Below are 24,200 nucleotides of genomic sequence, written 5' to 3'. Positions count from 1 at the left end.
CCTCGCAGCGGAGTGACCAATCGCCGTGCTTCTCGGGTAGAAGGCCTCGGCTCGTCCCTCGATTCCCGGAAGCTCCTGATCCCGAGATTCCAGCGCCTTCTCCGCGGTCCCTCTGTCGGTCGCCCTCTCCGTGACGTGCGCGCTCCTGGGGAAACAGCCGAAGGCGGAAGCGGAAGCCGGGGGACGCGCCTGCTCCGAGTTGGGAGAGCGTCTGAGGCTGCGGGGCTGGGTCTGAGGTCGCCATGGGGAGAGGCAGCGGCACCTTCGAGCGTCTCCTAGGTAACGTGCCCCCGGGCGAGCGCCGCCCCGGGGTCGCGGAGGCGGCCGGACCCCTGGCCGGGGGTGGGGGTGGAGACCCCGAGGGTCGGGGTCACCCCTGGGGCGGGGCGGGCCTCTCCTCCCCACGCACCCCCACCCCAATCCCCCAGGCCTCCCCCTCCCTGCCGCCGGGCTGGTCCCCGAGTGTGGAGGGCGCGCCGCAGCGGGGATGCCAAGGAAGGACTCGGGCCCCCGCCTGCCCTCGCCCCTCTTGTAGACACTTTCAGCTTCTTCCCTCATTTTCCTCCGGAATCTGGCACGGGTTCCATCAGATGCCCTTTAGGATCCGTTTCACTTGGGGAGCTTTAAAGCATCGATTATTCTTGTGAGAATTAATAGCCAGAAACTTAGGGAAATGTGGGCCCCCAAAGAAGGAAGGGCGGGCATCGGTGCTTTAAGAGGGTCCGTCTCCTGGTTCTGGAGGAGCTTGGGCTCGGCCCTCCGCAAAAACAGCCTCTCAAGGAAGTAGCCCTGCCAGGCTGGACGGGAGCTGGCAGCCCGTCCGCGGCAGGGCTGGTGACTGAGTCACCTCCGAAGAATAGCCTTGCACAGAAAATGTGGTTTTCACTCTCTAGATTTCCCTCGAGCAGTGGAACCAGTTTTCTTCCTGGGATTTGTCTGGGCTCTCTAGCCGCCATCTTCAGAAAACAAAATAACCTTTTTAGTCCGAGCCCTTCCTAACCTTTGCATGATAGAGAAGGAGTGAACGCCCAGGAAACCTTACAACTTCTCACCTAAATGGAGAAGGGAGAGATTTTCTCCCTTTGAATAAGAGGAATTCAACTCATCCCACTTGCTTTACACATAATTTTAAGTTTTCTGGGGCTAGAATGGTTCAGGTGTGTGGGTATATGTGTATATATATATATGTATATATGTATGTATATATATACATATATATATTTGTAGTTGTGTGTGTATGTATGTCATTGTTGTGATACGATAGAAAAATATTTGGAGAATTGGAGAACTTGGGTTCAGATCCTACCACTGATAGCATCTGATCCTTGGGCAGGTTACTTAGCCTTTCTGGGGCTCAGTTTCCTCATCTGTTAAAAATGAAGTGACTACACTGTAATGGTTGAGCTCAAAATAACCTAGTTGAAAGATTTTGTTCCTATGATCTTAGCCATTAAGAGGTCTTTTTTGGGGGGTACAGTTAATTGTTTCTTACCAATAACCATGGGACTTCCTTTTTTTCATTGTTTTACATATCATTTTAAGGGAAGTTATGCACCTTTCTTAGCATTATATCACATTTAAAGTGATTTTGCACTACCCTGGGTCACACAGTTTCTTTCAAAATATACTTTACATGTTAACTACCTTGTTAATATTGAAAGTGATAAAGGTTTATTACATCACTTTATATATCTCCAGAGAAAATGATACTCAGAAAAGCACCAACACATAACTGTTTCTCCTTATACTAATATTTTAAATAGACTAGAAATATTAGATTATGACTCATGAGATCAATGTTTATGACATTCACAGAGACTACTTTAGGTTAAACAACCAGGAATTCGAAATATGTCTTAACGGTCTTAAATCTACTTATATTCTAATTTATTAAATTGGACATCTGAATAAGTGGATAGCTCAAAGGGTTAAAATAACTAGATTTTGTTCCTTGAGCAGATTATTTCCTTGTTCTTTGTACATTTTTTTCTCTGTGAAGCAAGAATAATATTTTCTCCCTTTTGAGGGGGATTATTGTAGGATTCAGACCTCTGTTGAAGTGGTTAAAAATTACTAAAATAAGTCAAAATGAATTCTCTGATCTTGTGACTAGCTTTAGCTGAGATAAATCATTTTGCCCTTAAGTCCCAGTAATTTAGAGTGAATTTATTTAATGGGTTCAATTTTTTTCCTTCCAGACAAAGCTACCAGTCAGCTCCTGCTAGAGACAGATTGGGAGTCTATCCTTCAGATCTGTGACATGATCCGTCAGGGAGATACTCAGTAAGTGACCAATGTTTATTTTCATTATAGTTATTTCTTTTCTAAATTTCATCATTTTTTTAGGGTATGCTTCTCAGCATGATACCTACTAGAACAAGTTGCCTGTCCATGGTTCTGTAATCTTCTAAATTGGAATTGACCTGTCTAGGACCCTGCATCCAAATCTTTGTCTTTGAAACTCTGCCTAATAGAGTATCTTATGAGATGTTTGCCCTTCATTTGAAGAATCAGGAGCTTTGGATATAAAGACATAAAATTTTGATAACATAAAATTAGAGTACTTTTACATGTTCTCAAAAAAGTAATTGCTACTAGAATAAAGGAGAGAAAGAGGAAAAATCTCCTTAATAATCCTGACATCCACACTATTCAGTTGACACAAATATATGTTCAAGAGACATTCCTTAGTTTATGAAAAAGTGAAACCAGATTTTATTAAATACTTACATTGTGTCAAGAACTATGGTAAGGCTTGAGTATACAAATATTTTTTTAATATAGAGACAAAGTCCCTGCCCTCATTGTACTTACAGTCTAACAGAAGATAATAGCTGTTGTTTTGAGAAAATAAAAAGTTAGAAGCAGGACAGGTAGTGAGATAGTCTGGGGAATTAGCTATGAAACCAAAACATACGGCCTACCTATAGAGAAAGTGATCTAATTTGTAATGAATGGATTAACTTCCTCTGGGATTAGGCCACTTGTTCTGAACTACCTAAAAAGTCTTAGACCCAGTATGGGGCTCTTGGTCCAAATGGAGCAGTAGCAGGCACTTAGTGAGATGGCTTAGGTAGTTGACTGGATAGGAGATGAAATTTAAGCTCAAATGATTTTCAAAAGAAAAATTGCAAACTCTTCAACAATCACAAATGTGTGCTCCAAATAATCATAGAGAAATGCAAATTAAAACACTTCTTGGGGCGTCTCAGTGGCACAGTAGATAGAGCACTGGGCCTGGAGTCAGGAGTACCTGAGTTCAAATCCACCCTCAGACACTTAATAATTACCTAGCTGTGTGGCCTTGGGCAAGCCACTTAACCCCATTGCCTTGCAAAAACTAAAAAAAAAAAAAACAAAAAAAAACCACTTCTAAAGTCTTGTGTCACAGCTGATAAATTGACAGATGAAAAGGGAAGCGGTTTATGTTGGAGGACTGGGGAAAAAAATTAAATAAATACAACCATTCTGGAAAACAATTTGGAATTATTGAAGGATATTATGCAGAAATTCTAGAACACATATCCTAGGAAGGTCAAAGACTGAAAAGCCCAATATGTACTACCAAAATCTTTTAGCAGCACTTTTAAATAATAATTTAGAACCAGATACAAGGTGAATGCCTATTCACTAGTGGAACAAACTATTCACTAAAAATGAAAAACATTTACTAAGTGTCTACTCTATTCCACAGCTTGTGCTCGGTATACAAGGCAAAAATGGAACAGTCCCTGTTCTCAAGGGATTGGAGGGGAAGGCAAGATGTAGATAGAATTAACAAAGGTAGTTTAGGAAGAGAATGGGAATAGCAGTGGAGGGGAATTTGGAAATTAAAGGTGACCCTTGAGCTGAGTCTTAAAAGAAGTAGGGGAATTTATCCCAAGTGAATCTGTGGAGAGAGTACATTTCAGGCATGTTGGATGACATGACACCATTACAGGGAAGTGAGAAGGAAAGTCATGTGGAGAACAACAGGAAGGCTAATTTGTCTAGACTGATGAATGAAGCTGGTTGTGAAGGTCTTTAAAAGTCAAAAGTTAGTTTTTTATCCTAAAGGTGATAGGGAGCCAATGGAATTTGTTGAGGAGGATAGTGACAGGATAGTGCATCACTTTGGCAGCTCTGGAGTATGTAGGGGAGAGACTTGTATCTGTGTGATTAATTAGGGGACTTTTGCAGTATTCTGAGCGCATAATTTTAAGGTGGTGACTATGGGAGTAATGAGCAAGATATAGTTTCCAGCCAAAAAGAAGGGGGGGGATATAGTTTCCAGAGGTTTTGTAGAGAGAAATAACAAGATTTGATAGCTATTCTATTTGTGGGGTGAGAGATAGTGGGAAATTGAGATTTCAGACATGAGAGACTGGAAGAAAGGTTGTTGCCCTCAAAAGAAATAAAAAAAAGTTTAGAAGAGAAATGGGTTTTGTTTATACATAATGAATTTGAGATGTCTGTGGACATTATTCAAGATGTTCAAAATTCTGTTGGTGAAGTACTTGCACTCAAGAGAGTGACTGGATGTGACTAGATGCATAAATTTGAGGGTCATCTTCATTGAGATAATAATTAAACCTTTGGGAGCTGGTGAAGTCACCAAGTAAATGCAGAGAAAGAAGAAAATAAGGCCTAGTGTGGTATATTAACACTTCGGAGGCATGAAATAGATGAATCAGCAAAAGAGACTGAAGGATAGGATTTTTTCACCCCCTTTAGATCTGATTCTTCTTTCACAACATGACTGATCTGAAAATATATTAAACATGATTATACATATATAACCTGTATCATATTACTCTGCTTTCACGAGGAAGGGAGAGGAAAGGAGGGAGAGAGAAACATGTATAACTCAAAAGCTTACCAAAAAATGGTAATGAAATTATCGGGAAAGAATAGTATAAAACCCCAGGGAAGAAAGAGTATTGAAGAAGATCAGGTGGTTCCTAGTACCAGATGAAATAGACAGGTCAAGGCTATCAGATTGTACACTTAAGAGGTCATTGGTAACTTTAGAAAGAACAGAAGCCAGGTAGCAAAGGATCAAGATGTAATCAAGAGCAGAAGTGGAGGCAGTGGTGTAGTTGGCTTTTTCTGAGAGAAAGATGAATAGGGAGCAGAGTGAAATGATCAGAACCAGAAGAATATTCTACACTGTAGTTCATTTTCTTCACAGTGGTTCTTTCAAACCTCTTCATCCCTCAAACCTCCTATGGCTCCTCCTTCCCTTACTCTCATATTTTGCAGAAAAATGAAGAACATTTACTGTAGACTCCCTTTTTTTCTGCCTCTTTCTCATCCATCACTCAAATACCTTCTACCATTATCTCATCCTTCACTTTTAGCTTTCATGATGGGAGTGGCCTTTACTTATTAAGGCTAAACCCTTCTCTCCCTATACAAATGATCCCATTACATTCCAACTCTTCCAAAAGATTACCTATTGTGTTATCCCCCTTCCGCTTATTTTAATCTGTTTCTTTTTACTGGTTCATTTTCTTCTGCCTATAAGCAGGCCCTGGTCTACCCCCATCCTAAAATCACTCTCACTTGACTTCTGATCCCACTTTAATCCTATATCTCTTCTGCCCTTTGTAATTAAATTCCTCCAAAAAAAAAACTATGTACAATAAGTACCTCCACTTTCTCTCCTCTCACTCTTTTCTTAATTCTTTACATTCCAGCCTTTTTGTTGCTTTGTTTTTACAAGACAATGGGGTTAAGTGACTTGCCCAAGGTCACACAGCTAAGTATTAAGTGTCTGAAGCCAGATTTGAATTCAGGTCCTCTTGACTCAAGCCACTGTGCCACCTAGCTGTCCCATATTCCAGCTTCTGACCTTATTCCATTCTCTCCAAAGTTACTAATTATTTCTTAGGACATTAAACCAATATCCTTTTTACAATCCTTTCTCCTTGACTCCTTTTGTAGCCTTTGACAAATTGATCACTCTCTTCCTTTGATACTCTTCTCCTTTTTTTTTGGTTGGTTTTTTTTTTATCTAACCTCTCTTTCTTTGTCTTTTCTGGATCCTCCTCAAGACCACACCCTCTAAATTTAGGTATCCCTCAGGGTTCTGTTTTGAGTCCTCTTCTCTTTTTCCTCTTTACTACTTCACTTAGTGGTCTCATCATCTCCTGTGGATTTAATTACCATCTTCATGCTGATAATTCTCAAATTTGTCTGTCTCTCTCCAAGTCTCTGCTGAGTTCCAATCTTATATGTCCAAGTGCTTTTCAAGTATCTTGAAGTAGATGTCCAATAGACTTGTTAAGCTCAGTAAAACTTAATATCTTTTCCCCTAACCTTGTAACTCCCTCCTACTCTTCCTATCCAGTAACTGTAGAGGACCACATCATCCTCTCAGGATCTTAGGCTTGAAGGGCAGGTCATCCTGTAACACACAGACCCACCTATGTGCATGCCTTTCAGACACTGTTGCTGTGCCTACCTCAACCCTGTCTCCACTCTGTTCATCTTCCATTCAGCTAACAAAGTGTTATCCTTAGAACACAAGTCTTACCATGTCACTCCCCTACTTAATCAATTTGAGTATCAAAGATTAAATACTCTGATTGTTTTACTGAGCTCTTCATAATCTAACCTCTTACTATATTTCCAGTCTTACCCTTTACATCCTACCATGTAGTCTTCAGTTTATTGACACTGGTCTTCTGGCTGTTATACAAATAAAATACTATCTCTTAGCTCTAAATATTTGCTGTATCTCTTTGTTGGAGAGTTCATCCTCTTCAACTTTGCCTATTTTTGGTTAATTATTTTTCTTTGTTTCAAGGGAAAGTTCAATTCTGGAGTTGTCAAGGAGTTTCAATTATATTGAGAAACATCTTTTTTAAAAAAGACATCAATATAGTTTTTATTATTTAATAGTATTTTATTTTTTCCATTTATATATAAGGACAATTTTCAACATTAATTTTTTTAAAGATTTTGAGTTCCAAATTTTTATCCCTCTTTCTCTCCCTTCACCCCTCCCCAAGAGGATAAGCACTCTGATAAAAGTTATACATGCATAATCATTCAATATAATTTATTTTAAAATAATCTTTTTGCTTTGCTATGCTAGTACAATATGATCTTGGGACAGTTAGAATTAATTCTTCTGATTTTTATCAACACTGGTGAAAACTAGTTAGTTGCTGAATTCTTTGCCACTCTGTAAGAACCAGGTAGATAAATATTCCTAAGCATGTGTTGCAGTTTCTTTAGTTACTAAAGATGTGTTTTTTTTTCTCTTTCCTGTCCCTACTCACTTAATGCCTTTTCCTTTCAGAGCAAAATATGCAGTAAGTTCCATCAAGAAAAAAGTCAATGACAAGAATCCACATGTGGCCCTCTATGCCCTAGAGGTAATTAGAAACCAGTATATCCCAGGGAAGTCTGACCTAGGCTTTCCATAGAACAAGTTTCTTTCTATCTTTTTGGAAGGCACAGAGATGAGTGAAGCTTTATATCTATCTGCTTCATTGTCTCTGGGAGTACACAATGGAGAATAGAATTTCCTCTTGTGTACTGAGATGAGCAGGAAAGAACTCCTGAGTTCTGATTTTTAACATGTTGTTTACTTTGTGACCTGCAGGGAAGGGGAATTTTTTTCCTGCTTTGTTTTCTGCAGATGTGACTTGTAAATATCAGACCTATTTCTAGTAATAAGTACCCATGAGTTGATTTACGTGGGTTTTCTTGCTAATACTTTAGAGAATCAGTGGGAACTCTTGCAGGCATTGTATGACTGCCTAATCCAAAAGAATAAAATTACTATTTTGACTTCTCACAGACCTAAGGAGAGAGGACTGGAAGGAATTTGCCTTCTAAGCCACTGGGCCTGCAGGGGAGGAATTTTGTAGGTTTTATCTTAATGAAGTACTTCCTTGTCATCTTTGGCATTTTTTTTCCTGTGATAGGTTATGGAATCTGTTGTCAAGAACTGTGGTCAGACAGTTCATGATGAGGTAGCCAACAAGCAGACAATGGAAGAATTAAAAGAGCTTCTCAAGGTAAGAGCTTATTTGAGAAAAATTTGTAAAATAGGAGTCCTGTTGGCAAGACCTGAAAGGGTGGTATTCCTTTCTTTAAGCTCTGTATGGTTAAGATTCTAGCAGGCTAATTTGATAGCTATTCTTTGCAGTCAAGTGCTCTACTTCTGATAATAATTACTGTTGGGATTGGAGGAAATAGGGAAGACTATGCATTATGTGAGAAGTTCCTTACTGTGCATACACTGTGCTCTAGGTAATCTGTTTGCTGGTTGTAATATGTTCCACTTTTTGTGACTGATTTAAAACCTCCATTGGAGAGCTGGGTACTAGGAGTGTTGCAAGCATGCTGATGTAAACTGGTTGCTGCTGAACTGTCGCTTCAATTCAGTCAGTACTGAGTGAGTGCCTATTGTTTAAGAGACACTTGGGTCACAAAGACAAAAATAGAGCAGTTTCAAGGAGCTCATGATCTCTGGGGGAAAAAAACTACATGTATACAGAAAAATCCATTCAAAGTAATTCCAGGAGGGAGATACAGAACCACAGAGCTGGGAGATGGCATGTATAGGGAACAGCTGACAGGGCAGTTTGATTAGTACAGAGTCATATAAAATAAGGAAAATTAGAAAAGTTCTTAACTTGATCCTTAACAAACTTTTAAATAATAATTTGATAAATGTATTTCAGTATAATTGGTTTCTTTTGTAACTCTATATATTTTATCCATGGGATAACATTTTGGTAAAAGGGTCCATGGCACAAAAAAGGTTAAGAGCCCCTGTCCTAGAGGTGATAGAAATACACTGAAGATTTGTTCTTTAGAATTACATAGTTATATATGTTATAAGACTCTCAAGTTAGTAGCTATTTAGAGGATGGATAAAAAAGGGGAGAGATTTGAAGCAGGGAGACCAGTTAGGACCTATTACCCAGATCTGAACCTTTGCTACCTACACTTGTGATTATAGATTATAGATTATATGATAATGCTTTGGGCATTTTTGCTGTTTTCAGGTTCTGATTTGGGTTAATTCAGGTTCTAGTTTGAATTTTACAATTTTTTTCCCCCTAAGCTTGCTTCCCTCCCCCACCCCCCCACCGAAGGTAGTCTGTTAGTCTTTACATTGTTTCCATGGTATACATGAATCTACGTTGAATGTGATGCCAGAGAAGTCCTATCCTTAAGGGGGAAAAAAAAATATAAGAGATAGCAAAATTACATAATTAAAAAAAAACAGGTTTGTTTATTTAAAAATTAAAGGTAATAATAGTCTTTGGTCAAACTCCACAATTCTTTCTCTGGTTACAGATGGTATTGTGCACAGCAGATAACCCACAATTGTGCATGATCATTGCAGTGATGGAATGAGCAAGTCCATTAAGGTTGATCATCACCCCCATGTTCTTCTGTTAATTCAGGTTCTGAAGGAGTTATTGACTCTTCCAGCTAATTGTCTGTATATTTCATTTGCATCATGAGTTGTCACTGAAGCTTGTATGTCATCTAGTAAGTTTGTTTATGGAGGGTTCTCTGACTGAGATAAGAATCTGAGACTGAAGCCCAGGAGGCATTTCTGATAGATATATAGACTGAAGATTTGGTTGTGCTGTGACCTGGTTGAAATTGGAATTCTCAGCACTTGGCACTTGTTCTATTTCCTGAGGGAGTTTCCAGAACAGCTGGTCATATAGTATGCAGTGATGATGCCAGATCAGCTGATGGCAAAACCTCTATCTAAGACTGGCTGTGACTAGAGGAAAGCACTGCTAAGCTAAGCTGCCTGAAGCTTCCTATGTACCCCAGGCTGTGGAAGGCTATTGATTCTCTCTCCTTGTATTGGCTGCTCAACCTTGGAGGTTCAGAATTTCACAGATGCAAAACTTGGTTGTTTTGAAGACCTATGTGTTAGAAGTCTAAAGTGGTGAAAGACTGTGGTGATGCTGATGAATTTAGGGAAATCTTAGTGGTTAGGCAGGGTGAGTACTGAGATCTGAAGAATTGAAGTAATTTGGGAATTGTCCTACTGTTTAAGTAGGATTTGGTTACGTGCCTCCTTTTTAGAGTTTCTGTAAGACTAGCCCTCAGGGAAATGACTTGCCCAAAACAGTTGTTTATTTCCTATGGTAACTGTCTATCCCACATTTCTTTGACATGTAGAAAATCTCCCTTCCCCTTTTCTCATTTGAAAAGTCCAGTTCCTTTGGAGTATTGAATTTCTCATCCTGCTTTTCTACCCTAATGTTGCTTCTTCTGGCTTGTTTCATCTTCAGTTGGCTTTACTGATCTCTGACTCCTCTTTTCTCTGCAGAGGCAAGTGGAAGTAAATGTCCGCAACAAAATCCTCTACCTGATCCAGGCTTGGGCTCATGCATTCCGAAATGAGCCCAAGTATAAAGTAGTGCAGGATACCTACCAGATCATGAAAGTGGAAGGTAAATTATAGCAAGAGATTTGTATAGATTTAGATTGAAGTTTTTAAATTTAGGAGGATTCAGAGAAATGGGAGTACATTCTAGATTAAGGAGGAGGAAATTTGGGAATTAACATTAGATTTTTGTGGGGAGGGATGCACAGTGAAAGTAAAGGAGGATCATTGTTAGAGAGTAGTGAAAAATCAAGTAGGGAAGGAGTTTATGAAACGCCTTGAAATTAGGTGGAGTTCAAATGTGATATTGTAATTGAGGATCTGTTATAACTCTGAGTCACTGTCAGTTTTGCTATGAAATTTATTAGGAAAAATAGTCTGGAAGTGATTTGTAGGATAATTTGGAGAATTAGGAGACCCTAGAAGAAAGGAAGAACAGTTTCTTCTATGGAGAAAGAAGAGAATAAGTATTTTATAAAGTATTAACTATGTTCTAGGCACTATGCTTAGCACTTCTACAAATATTATCTCACTGATCCCCCCCTTATTTCCCCATTTTAAGAAAACTGAGGCAAATAGAAGTTAAGTGATTTGCTCAGGGTCTCATAGCTAGTAAATATATGAAGCTGAATTTCAACTCCAGTTTTCCTGACTCTAGGCCCAGTGCTCTATTTACAGTGTCACTCATTATAGAATAGGCAACATCAGAAACCTAATTAATGGCCATAGAAAACCTTTCAAGCATTTATGTCATGCATAACCTGGAATATGATAGTAGGTGAACTAATTAGGGAAGCTTATCTTTGCTTACTAAGGACAAGGACTGAAGAAGGGACTCCCCCCCCCAGTACTCTCAATATGATCGTGCCAGAGGAAAATGACTTGCTATAGATCACATATAACATAGTAGGTCAGGTGGCAAACCTGGGACTTTTAATTACAGCCTTTGCTTCATAACTGTTGTTGTATTTTTTTGTGTATACAAGACATATTTTCATTTCTACAGGTCATGTTTTCCCAGAATTCAAGGAAAGTGATGCCATGTTTGCTGCAGAAAGGGTGTGTTCTAAGATCTAGAGCTTGACCTGAATTGAGAGAAGTGTTTACTTTTGAAATTGGGAGTTGGGATGGGAAGATGGGATGTCATGTGTCTTTTAATATTATTATATGTGATCTTTCTTTTGAAGAATTTAATTTCTAATCATGCAGAAATTATTCTGGCCAACTCATAGATAGAACATGCTTGCTGTTTCTATCTCTTTACAGTAATATGGTAAAGAATTATGACAGGATATCACACAAAATTCATGGCTCTTATGAAATTGTGCCTAGAGGTAATCTGGCCTGGAGCTTAAATTAAAATTTACTCAGAGCCCTAAGATAATTTGAATTTCCAGTCCTTGCAAAAAAGAAGATGTCTCGGATTTGGAACTCTTCCCCCCCCCCCCCCCCGAAATAAAATCCTTTGGGCCTCAGTGACTCTGCTTTTCTCCTAGGCAACAGGTTTGAGTAGACAGTAGTAAACAGTCCCTTTGCTCATTTAACTACCACCTCTTCCTATGCTTGAAATTTTCCATGCATGTTTTCCTAGCTTTATTGGAAATTGAGAGTTTTCACTCAGTGTTGTTACTTCAGCACTAGGAGCTGAATTTGGGCAGAGCAGGAAGTCAGATAGGACCATCTAGCTTTGTTACCCATGGAATATCTGGCTCTTGTCTTCTTTCCCAGGCTCCTGATTGGGTTGATGCTGAAGAATGTCACAGATGCAGAGTGCAATTTGGAGTGATGACACGTAAAGTATGTATTTCTTAGCTGAGGGAGATGGCCAATTTGTGTGGAGTAAAATACATTTGATGTCTTTCTCACTTCTTTTTTGCAGCATCACTGCAGGGCATGTGGACAAATCTTTTGTGGGAAATGTTCCTCTAAGTGCTCCACCATTCCTAAATTTGGCATTGAGAAGGAAGTCCGTGTGTGTGAGCCCTGCTATGAACTGCTGAACAAGTGAGTCCCTCTTGTCATTTTTTCCATGGATTCCTTCCTTCAGTAAATTGTTAATAGCTACATCTTTGAGAGTCAGGGTTTTCTATAGAACTTAGTTTTCCTACATGTCCTTATTTTAAGTTGGGGAAACTGAAAACAGATTCTTATTTGCCTGAGAAAGGTGTTTTAATTTTGATTCTTAAGATTCCCCATATCTCAGCAAGGAATTAACTGTATTTGCTGTAGTTGCAACATGAGGTTTGTGATGCAGAAAGCTTAACACTCTCCTTTGAGCAGTCCTAAAGTCACTATTTATCAGCTCTTGGCTTGATTTTATCCCTCTAGATGTGTCTGGCTGCATGTAGCTTAGATTTGCTTGTCCAACACTGTATCCAAGATTGTGTTTTTGTAGCATTCGCTGCGGGATTTTGTCCTCCTTCACAATATTAGAATCTTAGAAAGAGCCCTGGGGTGCAAAATGAGAAGACTTAGATCAAGGTAGTGTGGTATGATAGTGTGGATTAGAAGTTTGGAGACTTGAAATTTTGTTCTAATTCTGCCACTAACTATGGTGATGCTGATAGATCTTTGTGACTGGGGCAGGGTATTAAATGTTAACTCTAATGATTTTGAATGCTATTAGTATGATCCCTGTTTGCTCATGAACAATGCCCATACTAGCTATCCATGTACAAAATGAGAGAGATTTGATCTCTGTGGTCTAGATCACTTATCCCCAAATTGTTTTTTAATTCACTAGGTAACAGGTATTTTAAAAAATTATTAATCTGTCCCTCCCAATGCTAACTAACACTTGTCTACCTCCAACTGAGCAAAATTTAAAAAAAAAAAAATTTTTAATTTCATTTAAAATTAAATGGCTGCATTATTTTGGCAGTGGAGTTGAGTGACTTGCTCAAGGTCACACAGCTAGGCAATTATTAAGTGTCTGAGGTCACATTTGAACTCAGGTCCTCCTGACTCCAGGGCTTGTGCTCTATCCACCATGCAACCTAGCTGCCCGCCCCCCCCAGCAAAATTTTTGAAAAAAAGAAAAAATAACCCCCCCCATATACATTTGTCTAGTTTGGCAAAACAAATATTCACAATGGTTGCATCTAAAGTTCCATTTTTTTATTCTATATATTAGCCCATCATTCTGACATGAAATGAGAGAAATTCTTTATCAGTTAATTGGAATCATGATTGGTCCTTTAGGTGTTGAGCATTTTTAAGTCTTTGAAAATTAAATAATTTTGATTTTTATCATGTTAACATCAAATATTCCTTGTTCTGCTCACTTAAATCTGTATTACTTCATATAAGTTTTTTCCATGTCTTTTTGGTACTAGTTATTCCCTAATTTTTTTCAGCACAATAGTATTCCATTATATTTTATAACAGTTGTTCAATTATTCCCTAATTGATGAGCAAGTTTCCAATTTTTTGCCACCACAAAGCTACTATGAATATTTTTATACACATATGACCTTTTCCTTTTTCTTTGCTCTCTTTGTGTATGGGCCTAGCAGTAGTATATTTGGGTCAAAGTGCATGCAGTCTTTAGTGATTTTTATGCGTAATTGCAAATTGCCTTCCAGAAGGCTGGACCAGTTTATAAATCTAACAATTGTGCATCAGTGTACCTGTTTTCCTCCTCCATTCTTTGTTTTCTTTTAACTTTGTTAATCTAATGGGTGTAGTACAGCATTGAGGATCAGTGCCTGCCACATAGTAAGTGCTTAACAGGTGTTTATGGATTAACTAATTCTGAATTGGAACTTCAATTGCTTAATTCTCAGTTCTCTAATTAGCATTGTTTTCATATGGCTGAGGATAACTTGCCTTCTTACCTTTAGAACTGTCTGTGTAGACCATAAAAGTTTTTTTAAATTAAATTCTTTTTTCTTTTTTTAAAAAATATTTTGTTAAATATTTTCTAATTATAAACAATTTTAACATTTTTTAAAAGATTTTTATTTATTTTGAGTTTTGCAATTTTCCCCCTAATCTTCCTTCCTCCCCCCCACCCCCATCTGTTAGTCTTTTACATTGTTTCCATGGTATACATTGATCTAAGTTGAATGTGATGAGAGAGAAATCATATCCTTAAGGAAGAAAAATAAAGTATAAGAGATAGCAGAATTTTAACATTCTTTGTTTAACAATGTGAGTTCCAAATATTCTCCCTCCTTCTTGCCCCTCCCTCACTCCTTGAAAAGGCAAATAATAGGATATCACTCATGCATGTAGAGTCATACAAAACTATTTCCATATTAGCCATGTTGTAATACAATCCAAGTAAAATACAGTTTTTCAAAAAGCGTGCTTTAGCCTTGGGCAAGCCACTTAACCCCATTTGCCTTGCAAAAAACCTAAAAAAAAGTGTGCTTTAATCTGTACTGTGTTCATCAATTCTATTTCTTGAAGTGGATAACATTTTTCATCATGGATCCTTCAGAATTGTCTTAGCTCATAGTTTTCAACAGGAATAGCTGTCTTTCACAGTTATTCATCCTTAAAATATTGCTGTCACTGAGTACAATGTTCTCCTGGTTCTGTTCACTGCATTTTGCATCATTTCATATAAGCCTTCCCAGGTTTTTCTGAAACCATCCCCCTCATCATTTCTTACAGCACAAGTATATAATACCACAACCCAATATTGCCTAGTTGATGGGCATCTCCACAGTTTCCAAGTCTTTGAATGGCTCTTAATCTTTTACATTTAATTCATTTATTTGTTGCAGAGGTTTTTCTTCATTTAACATTTTCCATTACAATCTTAGCTATGTTGGATATTCCTAATTGTATAAATTATTCTTCTAATAGAGTTTACTTTGTACCACTTCATAAAAAGCTTCCTAGGTCCTTCTTGTTCATTTCATCATGTCTTATGGCACAATAATAATCTATTTCCACTGTTTATTTAGGAATAGGAGGAAGATACTATTCAAGTGTAAGGTATACAATACAAGATAGTGGTATTGTTCTAGATATTCGTTCATATACTGCTCATTCCTCCCAATAGGACAACCCATTAGTTTCTAATTTTTGGTGACCACAAGATGAGCTATTTATTATAGATACTTTTCCCCATTAAGGTTCTTTCCTTCTTTCGTTGCAAGAAGGCCTAGTGTTATAGCTGAGTAGTAGAGCAGTCCTGTACATTGTGGTAACTTTATGGAAATAGTTCAGAATTGCTTTCCAGAATGGCTGGATCATTTAATTCACATTTCTACTAGAATACTGTCATATACCTGTGTTCTCATACCCCTTCCAACATTTTTCCTTGAAAACTCAAAGTTGCTTAAATTTGCATTTCTCTGATTCTTAGTGATCTAGATAATTTTTTCGTATGATTGTTAAGGAATGGTTCTTAATCTCATAGAGCTGAATCAAGTCCTTATGTATTGTAGAAATGAGATCTTTATCAAAAAACATTTTTTAAAAGATTTTTCCCAGTTACCTCTTATTTCTAATTAGATATTTTTGTGTGCAAAACACTTTATCATTAACATTTTTCATTTAATTTATCAAATACTCTTTATTATTCGTTTAGTCCTGAACTTTTCTCCTACCAATGAGTATGAAAGGTCATTTCCTTTCTTAAATTTAAGATATGACCTTTTATATTTAAGTCATACATATATATATATATATATATTTGGAGATTAAGTTAATTTCTGCCAGGCTATCATCCAGTTATAATAACAGTTTTTGTCAAATAGTGAGACTTTCCCCTAATAACTTGGATTACTGAGTACATTAATGAATCTACTGTGTATTTGCTTCCTTCTATTGTATATCTTAGCACTTAAATTGACTTTGTTCTTTTTTTTAAACCAGTACTAAATTGTTTTAGTGATTACTGCTTTGTAGTTAAAAACTTATTGATACCCCAAATTATTAAAATAATTGAAATAAAGGTACTTTGAAAGCTGTCACCCAGTTAATCCTTTTTTTGAGTTTTAGTGTTGAGAATACTTGTCCTTTGTGCTTATAGGGTTATTGTCAAGAAATAAGATAATATTTATAAAAGTATGTAAATAAAGGTAAAATGCTGAACAGTTGTATGTTATGCAATATAAAGAAGTGCAATTCTAATTATTCCTCTGTGGCTATAAAAAAAAAGACCAATTATGTCTTTGGGAGTCTGTTTCATTCCTTTCTAATCTTATCTAATTGGAAAAACCCTAGGAAATACATTTTTGGGTATTCTTTTAGGGGTGACTACATCTTAGAAGTTAGGGAATTGCTGTTTTGAAGAGTGACATGTGATTTTTTTTTAATCACTCAGTAACCTTTTATGCTATCTTCCCCTTAGGAAGGCAGAAGGTAAAACTAGCTCTACAACAGAGCTGCCTCCAGAGTACCTGACTAGTCCCCTGTCTCAGCAGTCTCAGGTATAAAGGTTCCCCATGGTAACATCTCCCCACAACCTGAACTTGGGAAATAAGAGAGTTCCCTCCTCCCTTCCCTCCTGTCCCTCCCTCCATTTCCCCAGGGGTCTTGTATGTCTCATCTTCCCTGGACATTAGCTTCTTACCCAGCTCTCCCTGTGCTTAGTTGCCTCCCAAGAGGGATGAGACAGCTCTGCAAGAGGAAGAAGAGCTGCAGCTGGCCATCGCACTGTCCCAGTCAGAGGCTGAGGAAAAGGAGAGGATGGTGAGTTTCACTTGATCAGAGGTTGGTAGACTGAAAGAAAGAATTGTCCACTTGTGTTTTGGTTTCTAATTATTCTTTCCTGAAAAGCCATGCTTTCCACTCTTATTTCAGAGGCAAAAGACAACATATACCATGTATCCAAAGGCAGAACCCACACCTGTGACCTCATCTGCCCCTCCTGCTAGCACCTTATATTCTTCTCCTGTGGTAAGGTCCCTTTTGTATAATTTCACCCCAACCAAAACCACTTTTGAAATCTTTTCTTCATAGTCAGAAGGGTAGTATATCTTAACTGTATTTACACTTTTATTTTAAGGTTTTTTGCAAGGCAATGGGGTTAAGTGGCTTGCCCAAGGCCACATAGCTAGGTCATTACTAAGTGTCTGAGGTTGGATTTGAACTCAGGTACTTCTGACTCCAGGGCTGAAGTTGCCTTCTTCCTTAAAGAGCTGTTTCCAAAAGGAAAGACATTTTAGTACCTGACAAAATAAGTAGAGAACTACCAGTGTGGCTGGGTTCTCATTCTTACTGAACTTGATTTCTCTTTTTTATCAATTGAAGGAATCAGGATTTTAAATTTGGAAGGTACTTTAGAGATTTAGGCCAGTACCACATGAAGGAAAATGTGTTAGGATCATGGGGAGCCACATATAAGAATAAGCCATAATTCCTACCCTTAAGTTTTTAGTAGAAGACATAAGACATGCACGCAAATATTACAAGTCAGATAAGTACCATAAGATGGGGTGTGAATGAAAAGGAAGAGAACCTTGCTTCTATTTGGGTTAGTGAGAAAGGGAATCCAAAAAGTTTTCAGGAAGATATTTTATCTCACACACACACACACACACACACACACACACACACACACACACACGGAGAGATTGAAACAGTACTAAGTCCTGAGCTTGCCCTCTGAGCCTCCTATTGAATAGGCTTCCATCTGTTTTCTGTCTTCTTCCAATGTGGGTGTTTAATTATGATGGGGTGCACATTTTCTTTATAGAAAGTGACTGTTGGGGCAGCTGTGGGTGGTGCAGTGGAGAGAGCACTGTCTCTGGAGTGAGGAAGACCTGAGTTCAAATCCAGCCTCAGGCACTTAATAATTGCCTGTGTGACCTTGGGCAAGTCACTTAACCCTATTGCCTTAAGTAAATTTTTAAAAATAGTTTTAAATAAAAAATGTGTCTGTTTCAGAATATCTTCTTTTTATCCTCAGAACTCATCTGCCCCCTTGGCCGAGGATATTGACCCTGAGGTAGGGGATATGACTATTTGTTCTATACTTTTTTTCATTTTTTCTTGACCCATAGACATAATTTTTCCCCTCTTCTTTCTCACAGCTTGCTCGTTACCTCAACCGAAACTACTGGGAGAAGAAGCAGGAAGAAGTTCAGAAGAGCCCCACACCGTCAGCTCCTGCTCCTTTGACAGATTCTGCTCCCCAGCCTACAGAGGGACATGCCACCCCAGTAAACATGCTAGAGGTAGCAAGATGGCCCCAGCAGTTTGACCATGTGCCTGCCCTGGAGGGGAGGGTTTGGGAAAAAGATTTAAGGTGTGACAGGCCCCCACTGAACCTCTGGTCTCTTCCAGACTCCCCTCCCGGAAACAGAATCTCAGCCCATAACTCCCTCCGGTGGCCCCTTTAGTGAGGTAAGCTGTTGCTTGGCCCAAGCCATAGATTTAGTAATGTTGTCCATCTCAGTAAGCAGTCTTATCAAGGGGACAGCCAGCCAGGTCTCAGGCACCCTGGAAAATAGTCTGGAAGCTAAAAAGCAGGAGGGAAGTGCCACAAAGGCCTCCCTCTGGTTAGGACTAAGCTGATTCCTGCCGGTGAAGTGTGATCTGGCTCATTTTAGTGACCCCACTTTGCCACCTGGATGTCAGAAACCCTTGAACCCCCAAAGACCTGAGGGAGGTGGGTCTGGTGTAAAACTAAGCTAGTGGTTAGAGTGGATCTGGAAGGATCCACTGAGCTTGTGGATTAGAGGCCCTAGGATTAGCTTGGCCTGCTCTAGGATGAACCCCAGTATCTGGATTGTGTCTGGAGCTGCCCCAAGGCAAAGTGGAATGAATGTTAATTAGTTCCTCGGTATTTGTCCCATGACAGTCACTGCCTGGCATTCTGGGTTTGTTAAACAACAGAGCAGATACCTAGTCGAGAAAAAGAGGTTCTGTACATTCTACTGTGGAGGAGAAGAATTTTTCACAAAACCTTAAGAGAAATTAGCTTCCCTCTGTTCCAAGGCTCTGAGGCTCTATTAGATAGAATAGTTCTCTGCCTTGGGAAGTCTGAAATTACTGAGTCTTAGATTAGGTGGGTGTGAGAGGTACTTGGCAATCTCCTATGCTTTGTCCCCAGCAGCAGTACCAGAATGGGGAATCTGAAGAGAACCATGAGCAATTCCTGAAAGCCCTTCAGAATGCTGTCACCACCTTTGTCAACCGTATGAAGAGCAACCACATGAGGGGACGAAGCATCACCAATGACTCAGCTGTGCTCTCCCTCTTCCAGTCTATTAATAACATGCATCCTCAGCTGCTGGAGTTGCTCAATCAGCTGGATGAGCGAAGGCGTATGTGAATTCTGATCTCTCTTGAGCTCCATTCCAACCATACCCACTATGACCTGAAGCCCCAGTACCCACACTATCTAATATTTTGGAATTTCTTCTTGTTGGAAGTTATGTCCAGTAGTCTTTTCCATTTTCCTTGTTAAACCTAATAGAATGATAGCTTCATTTCCAAATGCTATGTCAGCTATAACTTTTGCAGGTCAAATGGAATTTTGCTTCTGGAATAGTAACTTAGGGCAGCTTAGCCTCCATTACCCCCAGGGTCATGTTTATAATTTATCTCTCTAGATCTTCTTTTCTCTTCCCAATTGCTCTGGGAGCAAGGGCTGGGCAGCATCCTGTATCTCAGTGAGATGACTTATTGTTGCCATACCCTCCCTTCCTCAAGATGGCAACCAGTTTTGTCATAGGTGAAAAATGTCTAGTTATATATCATTTTGAGTTAAGAAACTAATTATTATTCGGGCCCAGTGTTCAGTTAATCATATATTTATTACATGCACACTCTAGGCCATATATATTCTACTAGGTACAATCATTGTGACCTGGAGCTTATTGCTTCTTGGGAGTCCTCTCTCCGCGTGTGCACCGTGAGGGTCATTAGAGCCTGTTAAAGAGACAGCTCTAATAGCTTAAAATTGCCTTGAGACTTTTGGAATACCCTTTGTTGGATGCTGCCTCTTCAGAGACCTCACAAAAATGCTTAACACCACAGAGCATATTGGCTAATGATCTGCAAAGTCAACCTGTACTTTATGGAGAGGAGGGAAAGAAGCAGTACCAAACCAGGTGTTGGCTGCTTTCTTCTAACCATGATCTCAGTAACTGAATAGCGAAAGGTAGTCCAGACCCATGCCTATTCTGGGAGGGTTTTGCTTAGCATTGCTTGAGATGGGAACTGTTCTAGATATGCAGAACAGAGATGACCCTACAGCACCCCAAAGGATAGAGCCACAGTTTGGGGGGGGGCATTCACATAGAGGGGAGTTCATGCTTTTTGTCGTCCCCCCCACCCCAGTGTATTATGAAGGACTCCAAGATAAGCTGGCCCAGATCCGAGATGCCCGAGGAGCGCTCAATGCCCTCCGAGAGGAGCACAGGGAGAAACTGCGCCGAGCAGCTGAAGAGGCAGAGCGTCAGCGCCAGATCCAGCTGGCCCAGAAACTGGAAATCATGAGACAGAAGAAGCAGGTGAGCAAGGCCTGAATATTTCCCTAGTAGGAATGTTTAGATGGAGGGGACCAGTCCTTTCTAAAAATTGAGCGTGTTTAGCTTAAAGAAAAGACAACTTGGGACAACTAGGTGGCATAGTGGATAGAGCACTGGCCCTGGAGTCAGGAGGACCTGAGTTCAAATGTGGCCTCAGACACTTAATAATTACCTAGCCGCATGGCCTTGGGCAAGCCACTTAACCCCATTGCCTTGAAAAATCTTAAAAAAAAAAAAAAAAGACAACTTACTACAGAGCTTTTCACGTGGTTAGTTACTTCATGGAAGAGTCCATAGACATGTTCTGCTTTGCCCTTGAGAGCTCAGGACTAGGAGCAGAGAGGGCTATGCTTCCTCAGGATAGATAGCCCAGCAGGAATTGGATGAAAAACTCACATAGCAGTTCTTCTGTATTACTTGGATGTTGGAGAGGGGCATCTTTAGGGAGGCAAATAGGTGTTGTCAGGTTTCAAGTCAAAACCTTGGATCGCTTTCAGCATCTGGATTTCATGATTCAGTAACTAGGTATGTCCTCTTGTGTTGCTAAGGATGTAAACTTAGAAGCCATAGCTTGTGTTTATATAAATTTACAAGGTACTTTCCTCAAAAAAAAAAAAACCATGTAAAGTGGTTGTTGTATTTTTTCCTATTTTATCAGTGAGGAAAGTGAAGTTTTAGAGATGTTAAAATGACTTGTCTAAGGTTTCACAGCCTATAAATATTTGAGTCAAAATTCAAATTTGGGTCTTCTGGTTCCAAGGGTTCTTTCCACTAGTAGTTCTCTGCAGGTTGGTCATCATTGTTTGTGCTGTGACTCCTATTTCTTTGGAAAGATACTGATAGGGTGCCTTGTCAATCCTGCCCTTCTGCTCCAGGAATATCTGGAGATGCAAAGGCAGCTGGCCATTCAGCGCCTACAGGAGCAAGAAAAGGAGCGGCAAATGCGCCTGGAACAGCAGAAGCAGACAATTCAGATGCGAGCACAGATGCCAGCTTTCTCCTTGCCTTATGCCCAGGTATCTATTTATCTTCTCATTCTGATTTCCAGTCAGACATTTTCTGCTAAACCTCCTATCTCTGACAACCTCTTATTTTAACTTTTTACAGCTTCAGGCCATGCCCCCAGCAGGTGGGGTGATATACCAGCCTGCTGGCCCTACAAATTTCCCTGGTACCTTTAGCCCAGCAGGCTCAGTGGAGGGCTCCCCTATGCACACAGTATACATGAACCAGCCAGCACAGGCAGGCAGTGGACCCTACCCTAGCATGCCAGTGGCTGGAACAGGTAAAAGAATATGGGTATCACAGGGTAATCAGACTGCTGATCCATAACCAGGAAAGATAAACTTGGAAATCTTTCATTTTTTTTCCTGCCACAGATCCTAACATGGTGAGCGCCTACATGTACCAAGCAGGGGCAGGTGGTGGGCAGGCAACTCAGCAAGGGCAGCCTGTGCCCACCACAAATCCAGCTTATTCTTCCTACCAGCCAACCCCCACACAAGGCTATCAGGTAAGCAGGTTGAAGGTTACTACCAAATAAGCAAAAAGTGTAGCTCTTATTTCTTGGTAGAATAGTCAGGGCTACCATGTTATTAGTCCTGTGAAATGCCATGGGGGTGGGGAGGAAGAGAGAGAGAGAGAGAGAGAGAGAGAGAGAGAGAGAGAGAGAGTGTGTGTGTGTGTGTGTGTGTGTGTGTGTGTGTGTGTGTACATGTACATATCCACATACATATTGATGACTGGGAAACTTGCCTCATTTTACCTTCCCTTTGAAGAATGTCGCCTCTCAGGCCCCACAGAGCCTCCCACCCATTTCTCAGCCTCCACAGTCCAGTACAATGGGCTATATGGGGAACCAGTCTGTCTCCATGGGATATCAGCCATACAGCATGCAGGTAAGAAGAAAAGGTTCACTAAGTATAGAGGTTGTAGTTTGTAGTTTAGGAAGGGATATTGTACAGTGTCCACAAGAGATCCAAGTACTGGAATGGGCATAAACTCTTTAAGGGACTGTGAAGGGGCATAACATCAATGACTGAGGGACCTTTTATGCCTCTGGGTTTCATAAGCCATCTTTTTTTTTGTTTTTGCAAGGTGGTGGGGTTAAGTGACTTGCTCAGGGTCACACAGCTAAGTTTGGTATGAAGTGTCTGAGGCCAAATTTGAACTCGGGTTCTCCTGATCAGTTGTTCTATCCCTAAGGACCATAGTTTCTTATAGAAACTGTGTTGAGGGAGGGGCCACACACAAGTAGAATATCTTTTTCCATCTGATCCCTTACTATCATCTAATATTTTCTTCTTCCTACTTTTGATTCTGTCTGATCACTTATTTCAAAACTTCAAGCATCTTATTAATGCCTCCACTGAGATAGGTCAGAATACTTTGTGGATTGTCTTTGAGCAGTTTGGTCAAAAAGTTAATTTAAAAGAACCTCTTCAAACAAAGCTAGGTTAGTCTCAGGTGACTGAGCTTTAGTTCATTTTTCATTGACCCATATTTAAGGTCCTTCTAGTCCTCTAGGCCTTGGTAGCATATTGGGGTAAGGTGCTCCCACATCTTTAAGCTAGTTTTTTAAGGCCAGCATTTCCTTTGTTTATTTCCAGAATCTTATGACTACCCTCCCTGGCCAGGATCCAGCAATGCCACCCCAGCAACCCTACCTCTCGGGACAACAGCCTATGTACCAGCAGGTGAGTCTTTTCCACAGGTCTCCACCATTGTTTGACTGGTTTTATAACCTTGAAAAACACTGTTCTAAGAATGATGTCAATACCTCATTGAATTTTGGAGTGCAAACTTAAGAGGTGTATTTAGGCTATCAACTGATAACAAAGCCAGTCTGCTCTGAAATCGTCTACCAGCAGTAGGAGTTGGGCTGGGCACAGGTAAGTTCTTAATAAAGATTCTTCCTCAGACAAATGAATGTCTTGGACCTTCCAAATTTATAAAGCTGTGGATTAGTGGGTAAAAGAGAACTGAGCAAATAGTGCTTTGTCCGTTGTAACAAATATCTTTTTTTCTCTCTCTCTAGTTGGCACCTCCGGGAGGCCCGTTGCAGCAGCCGCCACCACCGGTGCCTCAGCAGCCCCCATCACAGGGACAGCCAGCTCCAGGAAGTGGAGAGGCACAGCTCATCTCCTTTGACTGATATTTGGGGAAGGGCAGTAGGGTTGGGGTCACCATACCAGTATGACACTATGGTTCATCAGAAACTGCTTCTGTACTTAACTATCCATTATTCTGTCACCACATTCTCTGCCTGTTGCTGTGTAGTCCTTTCTCTGTACAGGATGGGAGAGGGGAATCTCAAGAATGAAGGTGGAATTGTCATGTTCAGTCGGCTCTGGACATCTCCCTTTCACCAAATCCACCCCCCTCTTTGTCTTCCTGAAGTT

General features: G+C 39.9%; 1 protein-coding gene across 5 annotated transcripts; it reads left to right on the top strand.

Annotated features, from left to right (window-relative positions):
* Positions 1-139: 139 nt before the first annotated feature.
* Positions 140-24,056, top strand: HGS (hepatocyte growth factor-regulated tyrosine kinase substrate). 5 transcript variants are annotated; one of them, XM_074224911.1, is made up of 22 exons: positions 141-279; positions 2,199-2,283; positions 7,289-7,364; positions 7,920-8,012; positions 10,304-10,427; positions 11,367-11,419; positions 12,089-12,157; positions 12,240-12,364; positions 16,671-16,749; positions 16,913-17,011; positions 17,123-17,218; positions 18,231-18,269; positions 18,355-18,498; positions 18,608-18,667; positions 19,377-19,590; positions 20,609-20,781; positions 21,675-21,815; positions 21,907-22,084; positions 22,179-22,312; positions 22,578-22,697; positions 23,409-23,495; positions 23,837-24,056. In XM_074224911.1, exons 1-22 carry the CDS (start codon positions 243-245, stop codon positions 23,951-23,953), a joined length of 2,343 nt encoding a protein of 780 aa, XP_074081012.1. In that variant the 5' UTR covers positions 141-242; the 3' UTR covers positions 23,954-24,056. The 5 variants fall into 5 exon arrangements, with proteins under 5 accessions (XP_074081015.1, XP_074081014.1, XP_074081012.1 ...); XM_074224912.1 differs by having other exon boundaries at positions 142-279; positions 19,380-19,590; XM_074224915.1 differs by lacking the exon at positions 141-279 and adding an exon at positions 289-643.
* The last annotated feature ends 144 nt before the right edge of the window (positions 24,057-24,200 follow it).

The sequence above is a fragment of the Macrotis lagotis genome, chromosome 2 (genome assembly GCF_037893015.1).
Source record: "Macrotis lagotis isolate mMagLag1 chromosome 2, bilby.v1.9.chrom.fasta, whole genome shotgun sequence".
NCBI classification, from domain to species: domain Eukaryota; kingdom Metazoa; phylum Chordata; class Mammalia; order Peramelemorphia; family Peramelidae; genus Macrotis; species Macrotis lagotis.
The sequence above is the reverse complement of the archived record's forward strand: the minus strand, read 5'-3'. Positions and strand labels throughout refer to the sequence as shown.